Source organism: Rousettus aegyptiacus, unplaced genomic scaffold (genome assembly GCF_014176215.1).
Source record: "Rousettus aegyptiacus isolate mRouAeg1 unplaced genomic scaffold, mRouAeg1.p scaffold_m13_p_1, whole genome shotgun sequence".
Lineage (NCBI taxonomy): Eukaryota > Metazoa > Chordata > Mammalia > Chiroptera > Pteropodidae > Rousettus > Rousettus aegyptiacus.
In genome coordinates this window covers 28,871,467-28,889,011 of record NW_023416284.1, presented here as the reverse complement: position 1 = coordinate 28,889,011, position 17,545 = coordinate 28,871,467, and the positions used below count along the sequence as shown (strand labels likewise).

Below are 17,545 nucleotides of genomic sequence, written 5' to 3'. Positions count from 1 at the left end.
TATATTGTAAGGTGGGGAAACGAAAGTGGATCTGGGTCGCTCTAGACCTTGGCAAGTTTTTGTTTTTTCAAAAAAAATTTCTCTCGCGATTCAGAAGTGAGCCCTCTCCTTTACTGTCTTTGGAGTACGTGCCACCTCAAAACTACAAGGCCCATAAAGCCAGCTGCTGGGAGTCACCATCTTGATACACGTTAGCGCGCATGTCGGCGGGAGAGTAAGCATTTGGGGAGAAGAAGCCCCACCCTCCTGCAGCCCATTGGTTGAAGGAGCCGGTGGCAGGCTCAGCGGTTGGTCACCGCGTCCGCCCGTCGGTCGCGTCGGCCGGGGTCAGAGTGCGCGGAGGTGAGTCGGTGTGTTGTGCACTCGTGGTGCTGGCTGCCGCTGTTGAGGCGGCGGGGAACGGGCGGTGGGGAGCGGCGGAGCTGGCGCTGCCTCTGCCTGGCCGGCGCCGCAGTCGGCGCGGGCCGAGCCCGCGGCCGTAAACTGCCCTGAGCGCCTGCTCAGGCCGAGGGAGACGTCGGGGCCTGCACCTGGAGGGAGCCTGCCGCGCTGGCCCCGAGGAGGGGGCGTTGCCATGGCGACAGCCTCTCCTGCTGCTGATGGGGGGCGGGGGCGGCCCTGGGAAGGAGTGCTGGTCTCCTGGCCCCCTGCCCCTCCCCTTACTCTCCCCTGGACTTGGATGGGCCCGAGTTGGGGGCAACACCCTGGGGTGGGTAATGCGGAGTGGGCCCCCTGATTGGGCCCCGGTTGATGCATGCGGGGTGAGGGTCGCGGCGCGCAGTTTATGCATCCTGGGGTGCTAGCCCATGTGCTCATCCTGTATGCATGATCCACTGAGTTACGTTCAGGTGGAGAGGGAGTGGGGCAGGGTTGAGCAAGACAGATTGGGTAGATGATTAAGGATGCTGACTTCCTGTATGCGATTCCCAGGGAAGAGGAAGAGAGGTTTGACCAGAGAGGATAGAAGAAACCCACCAAGGAGATAGTAAATAGAACATCCCCATTTCCTCTCCCCAACACCCACACATACACACAGGATTAGCAGTTTACCTCTGTAAATCTGTACAGGTATAGTAGTAGATAATGAATGAACAAGGGTCCTAATCGGGCTAGCTTTCTGTTTGTTCCTGCAAATGTTGCAGCAACAGGTGCTTTCTTACTGTGAACTTGGATTAAGGCTTTACTGCGAGTTCTTGTTGACTTGGAAGATACTGAATGTGATCCTTCATTGGGGGTTTGGATTCTGTCCTTAGGGCTGGATTTTGCAAACCGAGAGTGTCTGTCATTGCCTCTGCTATAGGTCTCTGGCCACTTCCAGTATATTAGCTCTTTTCAGACATTTTATTAGTCTCCCTGCTGAAGGGCAAAAAATCCACGAATCCCATTGGCTAAAGACTATACACTGTTTGAACTATAGTACATAGTGATTGGTTGAATGATTTTTGGTTGTTGAGTTTCTACCAGAAATTGGCTTCATCAAATTCTGCTTTATTCTGACTTTATCATACACGGCATGCCTTGTTTTAGTGGGTTCATGCCTGGAGCTTAAGTATATTATACCTGAATCCCCTACCATTTAAAAGCCAATTTATAAACAGGGACTTGGAGTGTGACTCCACTAATGTGTGTGTCTGTGATCTTGGTTAGAAACCCACTTGGCTGCCTTTCATAAGAGATGGGGGTTGGGGGGAAGGGAGCTGCCAGGAAGTGATTGATAAGGTTTCCTTTATGGATTCTGTGATGCTTCACTGGAGCTCAGAGCACTTTGGCAACTTAAGCACTCCAAATTAAAAGCTCATTAACAATTCCTGCCCAAAGATCCTGTAAATAATCAGCTAGCTAGGTCATAGAACTTGGCTGAGAGCTCTCCTTCCAGCTTGAAATTTCCAAATAAAAGTGCTTTTATTTCCTTTCGTTTTGAAAAATGTTTTCTTTGTGGTAAAGTAAGTTGGTGAGTGGCATTCTCCCGGGGTATTTGGGTAGAATAAATTCTTGAATGTGTAGAGTGGTAGACAGGAATAGGTTGGTTCCAAATCTAGCTGTTTCTTTGTGCAAAGGGCACTGCTCTCTTACAACTTCTAGTCCTTTGGAAGATTTAAATTCGGTGATAAGTGTGATAGGTGTCCATTTATGATTCGACTTGGGACTTGGTTATCTTTACTTTCTTAGAACCTGAAGCAGACCTAGAGGTATCCTGCAAGTGTTCCCTGGTGTATGTGGCCATTTGCAACATGACTTGTGGGTTGCTGGCTGCCAGCCCCTCTTCCAATCCTGGCCTCAGTTCCTGAGTTCTGAATATTGTCAGCCTTGTTAGTTACCGCTCCTTGACTAGAATTCTTGGATTATCCAGAAAGCCATCACTTCATAGCCATCTTTCTCAGTCGAAGCTCAGATATTGTAAATATTTAATGTTTCTAGGAAATAAGCTTCCTTGGGAAGAAAAGTGTGCTACTAGAGAACATGAAATTCATCATTCCAAAATACATAGTACTAGTAGCTTTTGAAAATTCTGTGCGGGCATGGTCCTTACACATAGATAGCTGTTATCCCAAAGTAGTTTGAATTTAGGAGTTCAAATATAATGTGGTCCTTCAGTTGTTTTAAATAGTAGCCCCCTGGGGATTTAATCCTTTGTATTGAAATAGACTTGTTGCAGAGATGTGTATTTATCCACAGCATTGGGGCTTTCCAGCTCTCACAGAACCTTCAGTATCCCCAGCTACCAACCTTGGTGTCTTCGAAGTAAGGAGAGGTGAGAATCCTGTTGCATGGTCAAGTATGGCTTGACTTCTTCCTTATGAGTATTTGGGCTTGGAGGGTGAGGGGTAGGGGTGCAGACTGTATTTTTCTGTAGCTTTTTCTAATAAGATGCCATATGCTCAAAGACTACTGGAACTTACCCAAAGTCTATGAAGTGTGAGAGTTGGAGATGGGGTATCCAGACTCTCAAGTTCTCTTATGATTTCTTTGTGGGCATTGCATGAATAACTGCTTTAGGTTCAGAAAGTTTAAATAGAGCTGGAATAGTTCTTTTTCCTGATAAATACACATCTTTAGGCAGTAGGATAGAACACATTCAATTGGCTTTTGATAATACATTTGACCACAGTCTTTGGGATCTTGGTTTAGTTTGGGTTGTGGGTCACCTTTGGGTGGATAGTTAATCCCAGCCTGATTTTACAAGAATCAGGGCTAGCCAAAAAGCTGGACTCTGATGATTAATATTCAGGATCTCAGAAACTCTGTGTTCAATAACTAAGGGCCAGGCAGTTCTCTAGGGTCCTGGGATTGTGGTGGTAAATAAGATAGTTACTGTCCCTGACACCAAAGAGCTTACAAATTCATGGGAGGACAGATAGTAAAGAAGCAATTACACTCTGAGAATGCTATAATAAGGTAAGTGTAAGTGCTCTGGAAGCATTCAGAAGGGTCCCTCACCCAGATTGGTAGGCTCAGGAAAGGCTTCTCAGAGGAAGTAACCTCATCTAGAATTAGATGAAAACTTGAGGGACCAAGTGTGAAGGTCAGAGCGTTGTTGAATTTGTGAAACTGAAATTCAGGGTGATTGAAACAATATTCTGTAGGAAGGGGGCAAGAAAATACGGTGAGAAATTAAACAGGAAATGTAAGCAGAGGACAGGGCCTTATAAGGTCTTAGGATTAGATGGTGGGTGTAAAAAAATGTTGACTAGGTCAGACTTTTCCTATAAAGGACTGATAAATATTTAGGCTTTGTGGTTCTCTGTCACAACTCTACTCAATTCTGCTGTTAACAGCATAAAAGCAGCCATAATACAAAAATGAATAAGCATGGCTGTGTTCCAGTAAACTTTATAAAAACAGGTGGCAACTGGATTCGGCCTGTGGACCATAGTTTACCAACCCCTGGATCAATAAGCCATTAAAAGGTTTTAAGCAGTGGACTGATAAGTTGCATTTTAGGTTTTTCCTCTGATTTTAGTGTTTAGAATGGATCAAAGGGGACAATACTGGAGGTGGAGAGACCAGTAAGGAGGCTGTGGCAGTTACATGGGTAGCATTTGGTATTTCCTCCTTCGAGGCAGTATTTTGATACTTAATAATTGAATATAACTGAACCGCCGTGTATATGTGTATACTGGTTCTCTTTATTGATTTCCAGGCCATCTACTGGAGCTTAAAGGATATATACCAAAGACTTTGTTGGCGATACCAGCTCCTGTTTCACGGACTAGAAAAGATTTAGGAAGGCAAAGTTGGTGTTAAATGAATGAAAAAACTTTGGGACTCTTCTAATTTAAAGAAGTAGGGAATAAATGGAGCCCTGGTAGGGATCTTGGTATTTGGGCTCATAATGTGAATTGTTTTGAACTTTTGAACTATATATGCAGAGGAGGACCTATTTTCCTAAATTTGCCAGGACTTATCCTCATTCTAGACATGTCCTACTCAGTCTTTCCTGTCCTTTCCTGTGGCAAACTGATGACTTTTTTCTCTATTTCTGGTTTTGGGAATGTATAATGGTATATGTCAGGCACAGGAACCAGATAAAGTTTAGTGTCCCAGTGTACTTGCAATGCTGGAGGAAAGCCTGTTTCTAGTAAATGTTAATGCGACCTTGGGCAACTGACTTACCTCTCTGATTTTAGCTTTCCTATCTGTAAAGTGTAGATAGTGGAACTTAATAGGGTTGGTTAAAGGATTTAATGAGATAATGTATGTAAAGCTCTTAGCACAGTATCTTAAATTTTCGTTACTAATGATATTTGATACAATTAATAATTTTTTTAAAAAGCAGCCACAATTTGGTGAGTTCACCTTTGGCTTAGTATGTTTTGGATCCTCAGAGTTGTAATTGTGGCCATGTAATAGAAACATAGACCTTGGCGGAGGCAGCCCTCAGACAGGAGGAAGTTACAATTCAAGCAAGGCACTGCTCTTCATAATGAAAAATTTTCAGACAACAGAAGTCCCATCCAGCATCCCAGAACTTTCTTCAGGGTGGACCTTAGCCCAAACACCCATCAGTGAAGCAAATTGAGTGAGCAGCTACCCAAAAGTAATTTACCGAAGTGTGACCAGTCATTTCTAAATCCCAGTCTGTCAGGGTCGTTTATTAGTGTTGCCACTGTTGTGGCCCTACATCTTTGTAAAGTGCCTTTCAAATGTTTTTTATTACTTTTCATCACCACTATGGGTCAGGTAGTCAGCATTGTTGTCCTTGCTACCCATCAAGGAAACTGAGGCCCAGGAAGGTTCAGTATGTTGCCTGAGGTCCTGCTGTAAGGTACTGTCAGAGCTAGTGCAGATCTGCCTCCAGAAGAAATTGTTTAGTTTATTGCTGTGATTTCTCTTCCTTTGAGTGAAAGATGTATAGTTACTACAGAACTGTAGTCTGATGTATGCCTTGTCCAGATCTGCTGGGCTTGATTTGGTCCTGTTGGGTTTTAATTGATGGCTGCTAGGAACAGGCCTGTTGGGAAGCAGATTCCCTTTGGGTCATTGTTTTTAGCCCGTCCTCCTTTGGGGACATTCTTGGGGGAGCCTTGGGTTAGGAGAGATTGCTTTGATATGTTCAAAATTGTGCCTCGTGCCCCAGAGCTACAGGTAAAATCAAAAGGCGGATAATTTATGGGAGTGTCAGAGCTGGCCGCTGGCACCTCAGGAAGCCATTAGTATGCCTGTTCAGACCCTCTGTGTCCTTGCAATTGATTCTTCTTTGCATGAGCTTGATTTGGGAAGCTGTAGATCTGTGGGTAGTGATTGGATGTGACAGTCCAAACACTGGTCCCTAAATTAATTCTTTTAATAGTATTCTAGCACTAAGGCAATGTTTCTCTCTCTCCCTTCTTCTCTTCCTCTCCTCTCTTCCTCTCCCTCCTTCCCCTTCACCTCTCTCTCTTTCTCTTTCTCTTTCACTCACTCACTCACTCTGGAGAACAGGATGGGATGGGCTAGGAAGAAGGAACGAGAAAGAAAAGGAAGAAAGGGAGAGAGAGAAGGAGGGAAGCAAGCAAGCTTTGCTCAGTGTTTAGGCCTTGCCCTGCTCTAACATATTCAGATTCTGTAGCAGATGACATCATGGCTTTGGACGTATTCATTCATTCAGCAAACATCGGCTCACACTTACTTTGTGCCTGGCCCTGTGCTGTGTGCTGGGAATACAGAAATGAATAAAATGTGGTCTTTGTCCTTAGGGATCTATATCTAGCTTAGTGTTTCTTAGACTTTTTAAACTCATGCATTATTGAGATGAAAAACAACTAATCTTATATTTTTCTTTTATGCCACTTGAAAATTTAAAATGCATTAGAGAGTCTAACAGAAAACAAGCCCAAGAAAGTATCATGTCAAATATTATTTTTAAACGCACGTGCACATGCACACAGCTATACCTGCCATCTTCCATCCTTCTCACCTTCTACCTTAAAATTCTGGTAGGAGGAGAAACAGATAAATAAAATATTACAATATAATGAGATAAAAAAATTATGAAATAGGGAAAAACTGTGCCATTGGATCACACTTAAGCAATTAACTTTATGATAGGGTGTCAGGAAGCTCCTAAAAGCTAGAGATTTGAGCTGGATTTTGAAGAATGAGCAATATATTGCCTGGTAGAAATGGAAGTGCATTCCAAAAGAAAGGGAGGAGCGTTTGCCACGGCACAGATTTGTAAAAGGAAACATCGCATTTGGGGAGCCCACCAAGAGCTGGTTGTCACCTTGCCTCCTGTCAGTTTCCCTGCTCTGTGAGGTGGGAGGATCACTCCTCTGGAATTGTACTTGAGAAGAGGCTTTGAGTTCTTGTGCTGCAGTTGTTTTAATTTAGGTTATCCCTTCCTGTTTCTGCTTTTTGTATCTAAGGCTGCAATTTGTTTTTCTTGTTAAAATATATAAAAAAAATATTATCAAAACAAATTTGGATGATTTGGACAAACTTAATTATTGCTTGTGGTTGAGTTACTTTTAGTTAAAGTCACACCTTACCTCAAAAGAAAAACTGAAGTTGATATGCATTGTTAACCTTATGGCTGATGGAGTAATCAGTCCAGTGGGGGAGATGTGGGCCCTCAAATGTGGGAGAGGAGAACAGAGCCCCAGAGAGCTGAGAGCCTCCAACCTTTCATTTTCTCATATGTAAAATGGGAGTACTGGTACCCATTTTTCTTGATAGTTGGGAGCATTAAATGAGGGGAAATATGTAAATAACTAACATAGTGACTGGCTTATAGTAGGTTTTAGGAAAATGGTATTTCCCTTTCCTCTTTATCATGTATTAATAACATTAACTCCCTTTTACTGAGCACTTACTATTGTGCAAAACAATTTATATACATTGTGTGATTGAACTGAACCCTTAAGAGATAGGTATTACTACAAAGAATATGTGGTAGGATTTGAACCTAGGCTTGGCTAATACCAGCATTTTAACAACTAGCTATGTGACTCCTTTTTTCTATACCAGTTCTCCATCTTGGAAGCAGGGGTATAGAAGGTTCTGGGTACCTCTCCTCTGGGGTCAGATGCTGTCTACAAGTGTAGAGGGTGCTTACAGGGATAAGATTACTATACCCAGCCCTCCCTCCATTTCTGTCCTATTTGTGGTGTGTTAGGAAACAAACCTCTGCCCATTCTCATGTGCAGTGTGGCCACAATGGACTTGCAGGACTTTGCAAAGAGATGTTTCCCAGCTTTGGCTCCTCTGTGGAGTTTGCCCAAGCTCTTGGGTGTGGCTCATAAATTAGCATACTGCAGGTAAATCAAAGTCACTTCTTTTTATATGCTGACTTGACCTGCTGAGACGGGTAGGGGGAGAGTGAGCCTCCTGTGGCCTGTGATGTTGATAGAGATTAGCAACTGCTTCTGATACTGGGTGAGCTTTCCCTAGCCCTGCCTTGGAGCAGAAGCAACTTTAGCTATAGGGCAGAGGAGTGACAGGTTGTAGAGAGGAAAATGTTTTGTCGAGGTGAGGACCCAGCCTTAGAATTCCTACTTCTGTTCCACGTTGGGGCCATCAGAAAGTTATGTAGGGGTTCCAGGGTACATCAAGCTTTGTTGTCTCAACTTCTAGGTTCAGCAAACTAAACTTAGCTCTCAGGCTACGGGCCTCCACTGTGAGATTGCATAGAAGCTTGGGAGACAAGTGGTGAGGCCTGCTCCTTGTGTTGGGGCAATGGCCTAAGGCTCTGAACTTGGAGTTGGGAGCCCTGGCTTCGATTCTTAATCATACTTGCTATGTGAACCTTGTGCAATCCTTTTCTCTTTCTGGGGCTCATTTTCACTGGCTGGCTGGACTGTGTTGCCTCTTAGGTTTTCTTTCACGTTTACCAGTCAGATTTTCATAGAAGGTGCTCTGGCACTAAGGATGCACTCATTAGATTGAAGGTTATGACTACTGAAGGCATGTGGTTTATTTTCCCAGGCTATTTTTAGCTGCCTAAGATAGAGCCTCTGACCAAGTGTGTTCCAGACAGGTGTTACTGAATTCTCTGTTGATGCCTCTGGGACTCAGGTGCCTGAGCACTTGTACTACAGGTCAGATTGGGACAGGGACTTGCCCCAGGACTGGGAACTGGGGAAGTTGCTGCTATCTCAGGTACTTCCCGTGGACTCAGAACCTGCCTCTGGTACCTTGGAGTTTCTCTGAAATCCTCTGCTTCCCAGTCTGGCTTTTAAGGGAATGGATTGAACCCATGGGTGTGACAAACCCATATTTCCCCCTGCCTCACCGAGATTACAAATATAAGCAGTTGGAGAGATCGGGTGGGAGTAGACCCTGTATCCCCCAGGCTCTCCTGGCCTGCATATGTAGATATTAAAGGATGGCCCCCTTCCTGTACCTTCCCTCCCCCCTCCAGTAATGGAAGGCTATAAAATATCTGTTTACCCAAGACACCAGAATGACTCCTCTGTGGTTCCACTAATCTGGTGATTTGGTGCTTCTCTGGTCTCTCAGGTAAATACAGATTGAGGCTTTTTATAAAGGCATATTATTTCCCTCATTAAATGTGTATTTTGGCACATGCGTTATTTACCTGACCGACAGTAATGGTTGCAGAGGAGCCATTGGTGTCTGTTGTGTAAATACTCAGCACAGAGACCATCCTCAAGGGGTTGTGGCTCAGGCCTGTTTCTCCAAGTCAGCTGGTCCTGTGGCAGTCCCTGTTTGCCCCTCCCCTGCCCCACTAGGGGGCTGGTCCCTTCATTTTGAGGAGAGAATCATTCATTTTCCTCCTTGCCATGGGCTATTTACTGCCATTAATTTGCTAGGAGAAGGAAAAGGATATTGAGAATAAATATGTATAAATCTTGGTTTCCAATGAAAGATAGGGTGCCGAAGTATGCAGAATGATAATCTGTTTCTTTTTAGTTCTGCCGCTGAACTAGAATACTCAAAATCCCATAACTTTCCGAAGATATAAGTTCTGCACTTACTTATATTCTGCAAACTTGTGACTAAAGTATAAAGACAGTAGAAAAGAGAAATTCCTAAGGTGCCAGAGGTGGGGTGCCACCGTAGAGAGGGCAGGGGTGTTTCCTGAGAAGGCCCTAATGGTGGCAGGAGTGCCCAGTGAGAGGACATCAAGTGTAGGCTCTAATAATCATGGAGACTCCATGTTTCGGGGGCTGGCTTTTGCTGGGCATCCTGCCAGAGGAAGAGCATGCGGCCTACTAACTTCTGTGGGCAATGTGGGGAGATTGTACCCTCACATACTGTCCATTTTTGGTTTTTTTTTTTTTTTTGAAACCACATTGCATATAGATTAAGAAATAATTTTTAAAAAGTTTGAAATAGACAAAATTTACTTAAAAGTTGGAAGTACAGTATAAAGAATTTTTTTCCTCAACCATTTCAGGGTTAAGTGGCCGCCGACCTAACATACCACCTCTCTGAATACTTTGGGTGTATTTCCTACCTGCAAGGGCATTTTACTACCTAACCACAATGCAGCCGTCAAAACCAGGAAGTTAACATTGATAACGTTACTTCCATCTAATCCTCAAAAGCCTGTTTGAGTTTTGCCAGTTGTCCTAGTAATGTTCTTTATAGCAAGATGAACCAGTTCAGAATCGTGCATTGCATTTAGTTATCAAATCTGTTTGATCTTCTTAGATTTACCTCAGTAACTGTACCTTGATCTTCATGACCTTGATACTTTTGAAGATTACAGGCTGATTGTTGTGTAAACTGTTCTTCAGTTAGGGTTTGTCTGATATTTTCTCATGATTAGATTTAGGTTATGCATTTTTACAGGAATATCACAGAAATGATGCTTGTTCTCATTGCATTCTATCATGTGGTGCATGATTTTCATTTATTCCATTATTGATGATGTTCATTTTGTTCACTTGATTAAGGTGATGTCTGCTAGGCTTCCCCAGTGTAAACTTACTCCCTGTAATAATACGCATTCTGTGGTGAGATACTTTCAAACTATGTGAATATCCCTTAGAAAACTTTTATTTATTTATTTATATCTTTATAAACTCATGGTTTCCTTTTTATTCAGTGCATGATAATCCATTAATATCATTGTTTATTTGCCGGTGGGATCCCTTTCAAGCTGGCATCTGCATCCTTTTGATATATTCCCATCATTCTTTGAGAATTTCCTTGCTTTCTTTCACAGTAAGATGTTCCAGGCTCATCTTGTACTTTCCCTGCCGTAGCTCTGGAATCAGCCATTTCTCTAAAGAGCTCTGGCTTTTCAGTGGAGAATGTCATTTAGAAGGCAGCTGAGTGCTATGTATGCTCATTGCTATTGGAGTATCGCTGCTTCCTGTTCTGTCAGTAGACAGGCTTAGAAAATATTTATGCATGTGTGTATATATATTTGTATGTGTGTGTATACACACACATACATTTGCATCATACATATATATCTCAGAAACCATGAGTTCACACTGCTACCTCCAATTCCAGTTTGACACCATGGATTTTTTCCCCTTTCCATATTTTAATTCTATACTATAACAGTAAGAAATGTGGTTCCCATTACCCTTCTCTGATTAATTCCTCTGTATGTAACTAATCTCCCATCGTTGCCACTGTCCTTTCCTCCTCTTGGGTGCCTTTTTTACCCTGCCCATGACTCCCCACAAAAGACTCCTCCGCACCTTCCCCTGTGGATACCCTCCACACTCCACATGATCTCTGACATGTTACATCACACCTAGGTAGGAAAATGTCCTTGCATGTAGGGCATTCATACGGTGACATGCTGCCATATGGATGCCCTCCCTATCTACTTGGCTTCCAGACCCTTCTCTCCCTAGTGTTAATACCTACCTTCCTCTGCCACAACAAATGGCTCTAAACCATTGGATTGAATTGAACTTTTTAGGAAAGGAAGAGGAAGAGGTGCCCTTTGTTTCTTGCTTGAGTTGAACTTGGTTTTTGGAAGTGAAGGAAGTGTAGAACCTAGTGACTGCTGACATGTGGAGGCCTGGTCTCCTAATGTCTGCTGTTAAGACTACCTACAAGAGAAGCTTTTTGACATGGGTGAAATCAGGTGAGAAAGCAAGGCCTACAGGCAAGAGTACCTCTGGCCATTAATATGTTGTCCTGGGCGGGGAAGGGGCACATGTGGTATGCTATATGAGAAGTCTAGAGCATTCTAGGCGTGCAGGAGCCATTGACATTACTCTCTGAAGTTGTCTAATGCATTAATTGGATTTATAGTCCCATGGAGACCCAGGTTTGACCAGGCGGGCATAGCCCAATAGAGTAATAAGAGTAAGCTAATATTTATTGAGCCCTTATGTGCCAGACACTGCTCTAAGTGCTTTATATGTGTCCCCTCATTTCATTCTCACTTAAAAAGTAGGAGCTATTATTGTCATTTTACAGGTGAGGAATTGAAGAACAGAGTTTGCCCATGGTGCCATGGCAAATAAGTGGTAAAGCTAGGATTCAAACTTGAAAGCCTTTCTTAATCACTATGCTTAATTGCCTGTAGTATTTGGCAGATGGGGTGTGGTTGACTATATATGCCCTTTAATACTATATTTACACATTGGAGAACATTAAATAAGACTTTTAAACATTCTTGTGCATGGCCTGACTTTGAGGGGTTAGAGAAGCATTGTAGGCCCTGAGAGACTTTGGATCCCAACTAGAATGTGTAATCTGAGTAGACTGGTGACTCCCATCTCATCAAGGCTTTTAGTACTGTTTAGGAGGAGTGTGTGATATGAAGAGTTATTTTGGATTTCGGCTTTCAAAGGGACATTGGCCCATTTGCGTTTCCAAGGGATTCCCTAATGGCCACTTTTTTGGAGAGGCCATGAAGCTATTGTGAAAACAAGTACTATGCATATGCTGACCCATGAAGAACTTAAAATACTTTTCAGTCTTAGCTCTGCTGAGTCCACATGGAATTTCACTGTAGCGATAGGGAGATTGAGAACTCATACTAGCATATGTCCTGTGCAGGCGAGTTATTGTAGCTCATTCAGTGAGTCGGGACAGCCAGCAGAAGCGATACTTGGTGTTGTCGAGTCCACTCAGGTAGGAGTGACCTCATGGCTCTTGAGTGTGTTCTGCACTTCACAGACTTCTCTCCCTTTCCAGCCTACATGAGGGAGTGAGTGCTGATTTGCAGCCTTTCAGAGGCAAACTTTTGGCTCTTTAGGAATTGGGCTTCAGAAGGCATAAACTATGGCCCTGTCTGTATTGGGGAATGATATTTCTTATTTGAGGTAAAATTGAGGGAATTTGAGTATTTGGTATAAAAGGGAGGAAAAACAAAATTTCTGCTTTGTTCTTTTTTTTAAGGAAGCTGTGTTATTTGTGAGTAAAACTTAGGCTTTGATTTTTATGTTTAGTTATCCCTCTAAGGAACAGACATTCTGGAAATTTAAAGGGAAAACTTGAAAAGTCATTTGGATCTTTTTTTTTTTTTTTTGCACATGTTCACTCAGAAAACTTTACTAGACTTTTAGCAATGCTCCCATTACTGCCACATCTGGGTTTTCTCTTTTTCTTCCCTATTTAAAGTCCTGCAGTCGTTCAAGGCCTCTTGTAGAGTGAGTCCAAAGGCAGCAAATGGGAAGGCCTAAGGCTGTTGCCAGCTGTGCTCTGCAGGCATTATTTATTCTCCCAGGGTGCCACTTACTGGCTTGGGGGCTGGGGAATCAGAATATCATGAGCAAGCTCCCCTATGATTGGTTTTGTTGGCTTTCACTTTGGAGATTTGAAGAGGGTATATAGAGATGTCAAGATACAGATGGGAAAGTGAGGGGCAGATGACTCCTAATGGAGCTGAGAAAATCTTGGGTCTGGGTCTACTTAGCTCCCAGGACTGTTTGTGCAACTGGGTCACCTCATGTTACTTTGGGAACCTTAGCTTTAATGTTGTTAACTGTTGCCACCTGAGAAGTGAGTGCAGAATTTTTCTTTCTCCTCATTTTTGAACTTAAGAGCTCCATTTAAAGGTGAAGGCCAGCATTGCATGTTGTTTTGAGAATGATATGGGAAATTCCCAACTGTCATAATGCTGCAGGGGCCAGTACTAGTGTCTTGAACTTCAGTAATGTGACTTAGAAAAGGGGCTCAGAAAAACACTGGGGAGTGGTTCATATTGTGTGACTGTCCCTGAAGACTAGATGGAGCAGGGTCACAGTGGGAGGGGAGTAACCCAGGCTCTCTGTTCTTTTTTTTTTTTTTTTTAACTTTTCTCCCCTAAGTTTTAGATGCTTCTGGATGTTCAATGCTAGCACCTTTACAGACTGGAGCAGCTCGATTTTCTTCATATTTACTTTCAAGAGCAAGAAAAGTGCTGGGCTCCCACTTATTTTCTCCCTGTGGTGTTCCGGAGTTCTGCTCCATATCCACCAGAAAGCTGGCGGCCCACGGCTTTGGCGCATCCATGGCGGCAATGGTGTCCTTCCCTCCCCAGAGGTATCACTACTTTTTAGTGCTGGACTTTGAGGCCACGTGCGACAAGCCACAGATTCATCCTCAGGTAACTTGCATCATTGCTTCAGAAAATGTGGGTTGGGCAAGGAGGGAGGGAGGATAGTTTTGCTTTTTGGGACCCAGAGAAACTTTCTTATACCCCAGTGGACATCTGGTTTGAACCTCAGGAAAGACCCTGAGCAAGGCTGGCTAACTGAGCCACTCCTGAATCCCTGACTTACAGAAACTGTGAGAGATAATAAATGATTATTGATGTTTTAAGCCACTAAGTTTTGAGATGATTTGTTATACAGCATTAGATAACCTGAGCAAGTACTGTTGTTGATCTGTTAGAAAGGAACATTTCTTTGTTTTTTTCTGAGTCACCAGCTATGTTCAGAGACCTTTTAGGATAGTGCTGCCAGGAAGCTTAGATTAATAGTAGAGAGGCACCTGTGCTGGGTGATGATGGAGTGCTTGGCGTTCGCTTTGGAGGAATGACTGGAGTCTGATCGGCAGTTTATTGTTGTGTGGGGGCCTTGGGTATGCCTGGCTCTAGGACTGTAACTTCCCCGTGGGCCTGGGTTATCAGGTCTGTAATTTTGGGATGCAAAGATAGGTTGGTCTGGGAATAGTGAGGAAGGTGAGGACTGTAGCATCAGGCACAATGGGAGACAGAGAGGAGGAGTGGGGTCTATTCAGAGATAAACTGGGTTTGTTTCTCCTGGTTGATTTTTTTCCCCCAGAAAGGTGTTCTTTCTTTATAACAGTAGATTGTTTTTCGTAAAGCAGATACCACAACGCTTTTATCTTTCTTCCTCTTTTTTCTCTTCTCTTTACAATTCTCCCTTAAAGTAGTGGTCTGCCTTTGGGACATTGGCTCAGGCCTACTGAGACTTGGGAAGACAGGAGCAGGATGACAAGAATGTCCTAAGGGAAGGAACTTTGGATGAAAGGGAATATGGCTTGAGAGCTACCTGAGCCACACTTACTTTCTCAGCCCCTGCTGTAGAGTCTTCTCTGACTTCCAGAACTATTGGAGATTCTGTGGTGGGTGTACCTGGGTGATACATGGGAATTTTGGTTACCTAGATTCCCTCAGGCTGGGAATCAGGGATCTATATCCTAATATACCATATTATTTCCCTTACCGGTAGATTTCAGTTAGTAAGCCCTTGTGGGACCAGAGTCTAAGATCCAGTACATCCCTACTGCATATGATTCATCCTTCTTCTGAACCCTCATGATTGCTTGGCACCTACCTTATGGCATTTCTTGCTTTCTGTATTTTTCTTGCACATGTCTATGTATATTCGTTTCTGAACTTTTCAAAGTATAAGCTCAGATAATAACGTAGCTCTGTTCTCTTGTCCTACAGAGGGTCCTGCCAATATTGCCGAAGGTGAAGCCTGATTCATGTCTCAGTTTAGTCTGTCAGTATCACCTTTCATCTCTCTTTCAAGGACATTGTTTGTTCTCTATCTATCTATCTATCTATCTATCTATCTATCTATGTATCTATCTACCTACCTACCTATCTATTTATTTTTGTTCTTTTTATTTATTTGTTGCAATGCCGAAGACTTAATGCAGTGCAGATTTAAATCACTTGTATCACCAACTTCCTTTCCAGACTTAGGCACCAAGGCCTTTCAGACTGAGGCTGAGGTAGGGCTTCATGCTGTTTACCAGCATCTGGGCCTGATTAAAGATTATCTCCAGAATCAATGAACCCTGATGATGTGATTCCAAGGGCACTTAAAGAATTGGCTGCCTTGGTTCATTATTAGCAAAGCATTAGCTGTTGCTTTAGAGAACTCGGGAAGAAGCATTTGCTGTCTTGCTTATCTTTAAAAGGGAAATACGAATGATCTTGGAAATTATAGACCCGTTAGTTTACTGTGATTCCAGAGAAGATACTTGACCTGATCGTCAGATAATCAATCAGCAAACAGCTAGAAGAGCATAGGGTACTGAGTAATAACTTACATGGGTTTGTGAAGAAGAGCAAATCCTGTCAGATCAATCTAACTTCTTGCTGTGACATAGTGATGGATTTGAGTGGATCTAGGGCAAGTGATAAATGTAATGCATCTCTACTTCATTAAGCCTCTACAGTGCTGTGATCAACAGGTAGGAAGGTGAGTTTGGGGCCAGGCAGCTCTGCTGCATTATCTGGTCTCAGGAAAGGGATGGACTACTCAGGAGACTTGAGACTTGTTGTTACTGACAACTTAAAGCTCTCCCCTTCTCTCTTTAAAAAAAAAAAAAATTGTCCTTAAAGTTTACAGGTAGCAGGATCCTGTTAGGATTCAGAGATAGTTTAGAAGATGGATTGGAGAAGTTGTCACTCCCAGATAGGTTAGCGTCCTTCCATTGAGGTCATCTTAGGTCAGGTTCTCATTAGAACCTCTGTGCTTTGTGGTCTTCTGGTCAACATGGGCAGTGGAGAAGTTGGAAAAGCGTAGGTTAAGAGGAACAAAAATCATTACAAGCACAATAATAAGACAAGAAGAAAAGAAATTGAACATGGTTTTAGTGACTTATCTCTTGTCCAGTCTAAATAAATTCATTATATGAAAAATAATTGTTCTAAGGAACATGATAATAACTTCCTCTTCATTTTAATAAGGACCAAAAAGAAAAGAATTTAAATGGAAACAGGAAAGATTGAGATTTGGAATGAGAATAAACTAGAAGAGATAATAAAAGGACTAGAATCTGGTGTGCCATTTAGACCAATCCTTCCTAGTACTCTCTCAGAATGGCTTGATGGCTGTCCACTTGACAGACTTTATGGACAAGGTCTGCATACCTCCTAGGGCTGGCTTGGGACTGTGAATCAGAACCATCCCAGCTCCTTTTCTGATTGGCTCCCAGGAGCTTTCATACTTGAGTTCTCTGCATAGTACACTTCTGATTCTTATAGTAGTATGTCATATCCCTCAGTTGAGTAGGAGGCAGAAACAAGTTTTGGGTGTGGGTCTATTGGGAGCCTTGGTATGGGGTTCATTTCATATGTCTCTGGTTTTCAGAAGTCCCTGAGTCAACTTATTGGGACTATCGTAAAGGAATGCCACTGTGAAAAACTAACAGGTGTAAGCTCTGTTGTACTTGGGTGAGTAACAGTATTGGTTATAAATGTGGTAAAACACATGGTGTTTTCCATTTGTCATTTTTGCTGTTTATTTTTGTACTTTGTTCAACTAGGTGAAACTAGAGTGGTTGGCTTGCTAGTAGAAGGCTTTCTGGTTTTTGCACTCATTTTGTTATACGTGTTTTGATTCAGATTAAAACAGATATTGATTGGATATGAGACCTTTTCATTTAAAAACATTTTTTTCACTTGAATAGGTAGTTTAAAATGCTTTAAGACTCTACATTTGAGACTACAATTCCTTTTTTGCTTTAGGATTTGTTTCCTGATATGGAAGTAGGTTTTTATCTAGTTCAGGCAAATTGTGGCTCCTTTGTCCTGTTAGCAGAGGTGCGTGTTGCTCATTTTAGTGTGGATGTGCATCAAATGGTGGTGGTTGTGGTCCTGAGGCCCAGGGAGCACAGCCTGAAAGCTTTGGTAGGATCTTTAATTGTGCGTCTTTAACCTGGGGGCAAGTTCTCTTACCATGTCAGTGTTCAGAAAAGACCAAAGCAAATGTAAGTGAAG

At 42.8% G+C, this 17,545-nt stretch overlaps 1 protein-coding gene across 10 annotated transcripts in view; it reads left to right on the top strand.

Annotated features, from left to right (window-relative positions):
• Positions 1–323: 323 nt before the first annotated feature.
• Positions 324–17,545, top strand: part of ERI3 (ERI1 exoribonuclease family member 3) — a 121,433-nt gene continuing 104,211 nt past the window's right edge. For 2 of the 10 annotated variants that reach the window (XM_016123493.2, XM_016123491.2), the window contains exons 1-3: positions 324–342; positions 2,677–2,752; positions 13,671–13,948. In XM_016123493.2, coding sequence (XP_015978979.1) covers positions 13,694–13,948 — 255 coding nt within the window. In that variant the 5' untranslated portion in view covers positions 324–342; positions 2,677–2,752; positions 13,671–13,693. Of the gene's footprint in view, positions 710–750; positions 2,753–13,670; positions 13,949–17,545 lie in introns of those variants that run through there. The other 8 variants (XM_016123487.2, XM_016123489.2, XM_016123488.2 and 5 more) reach the window with 8 other exon arrangements.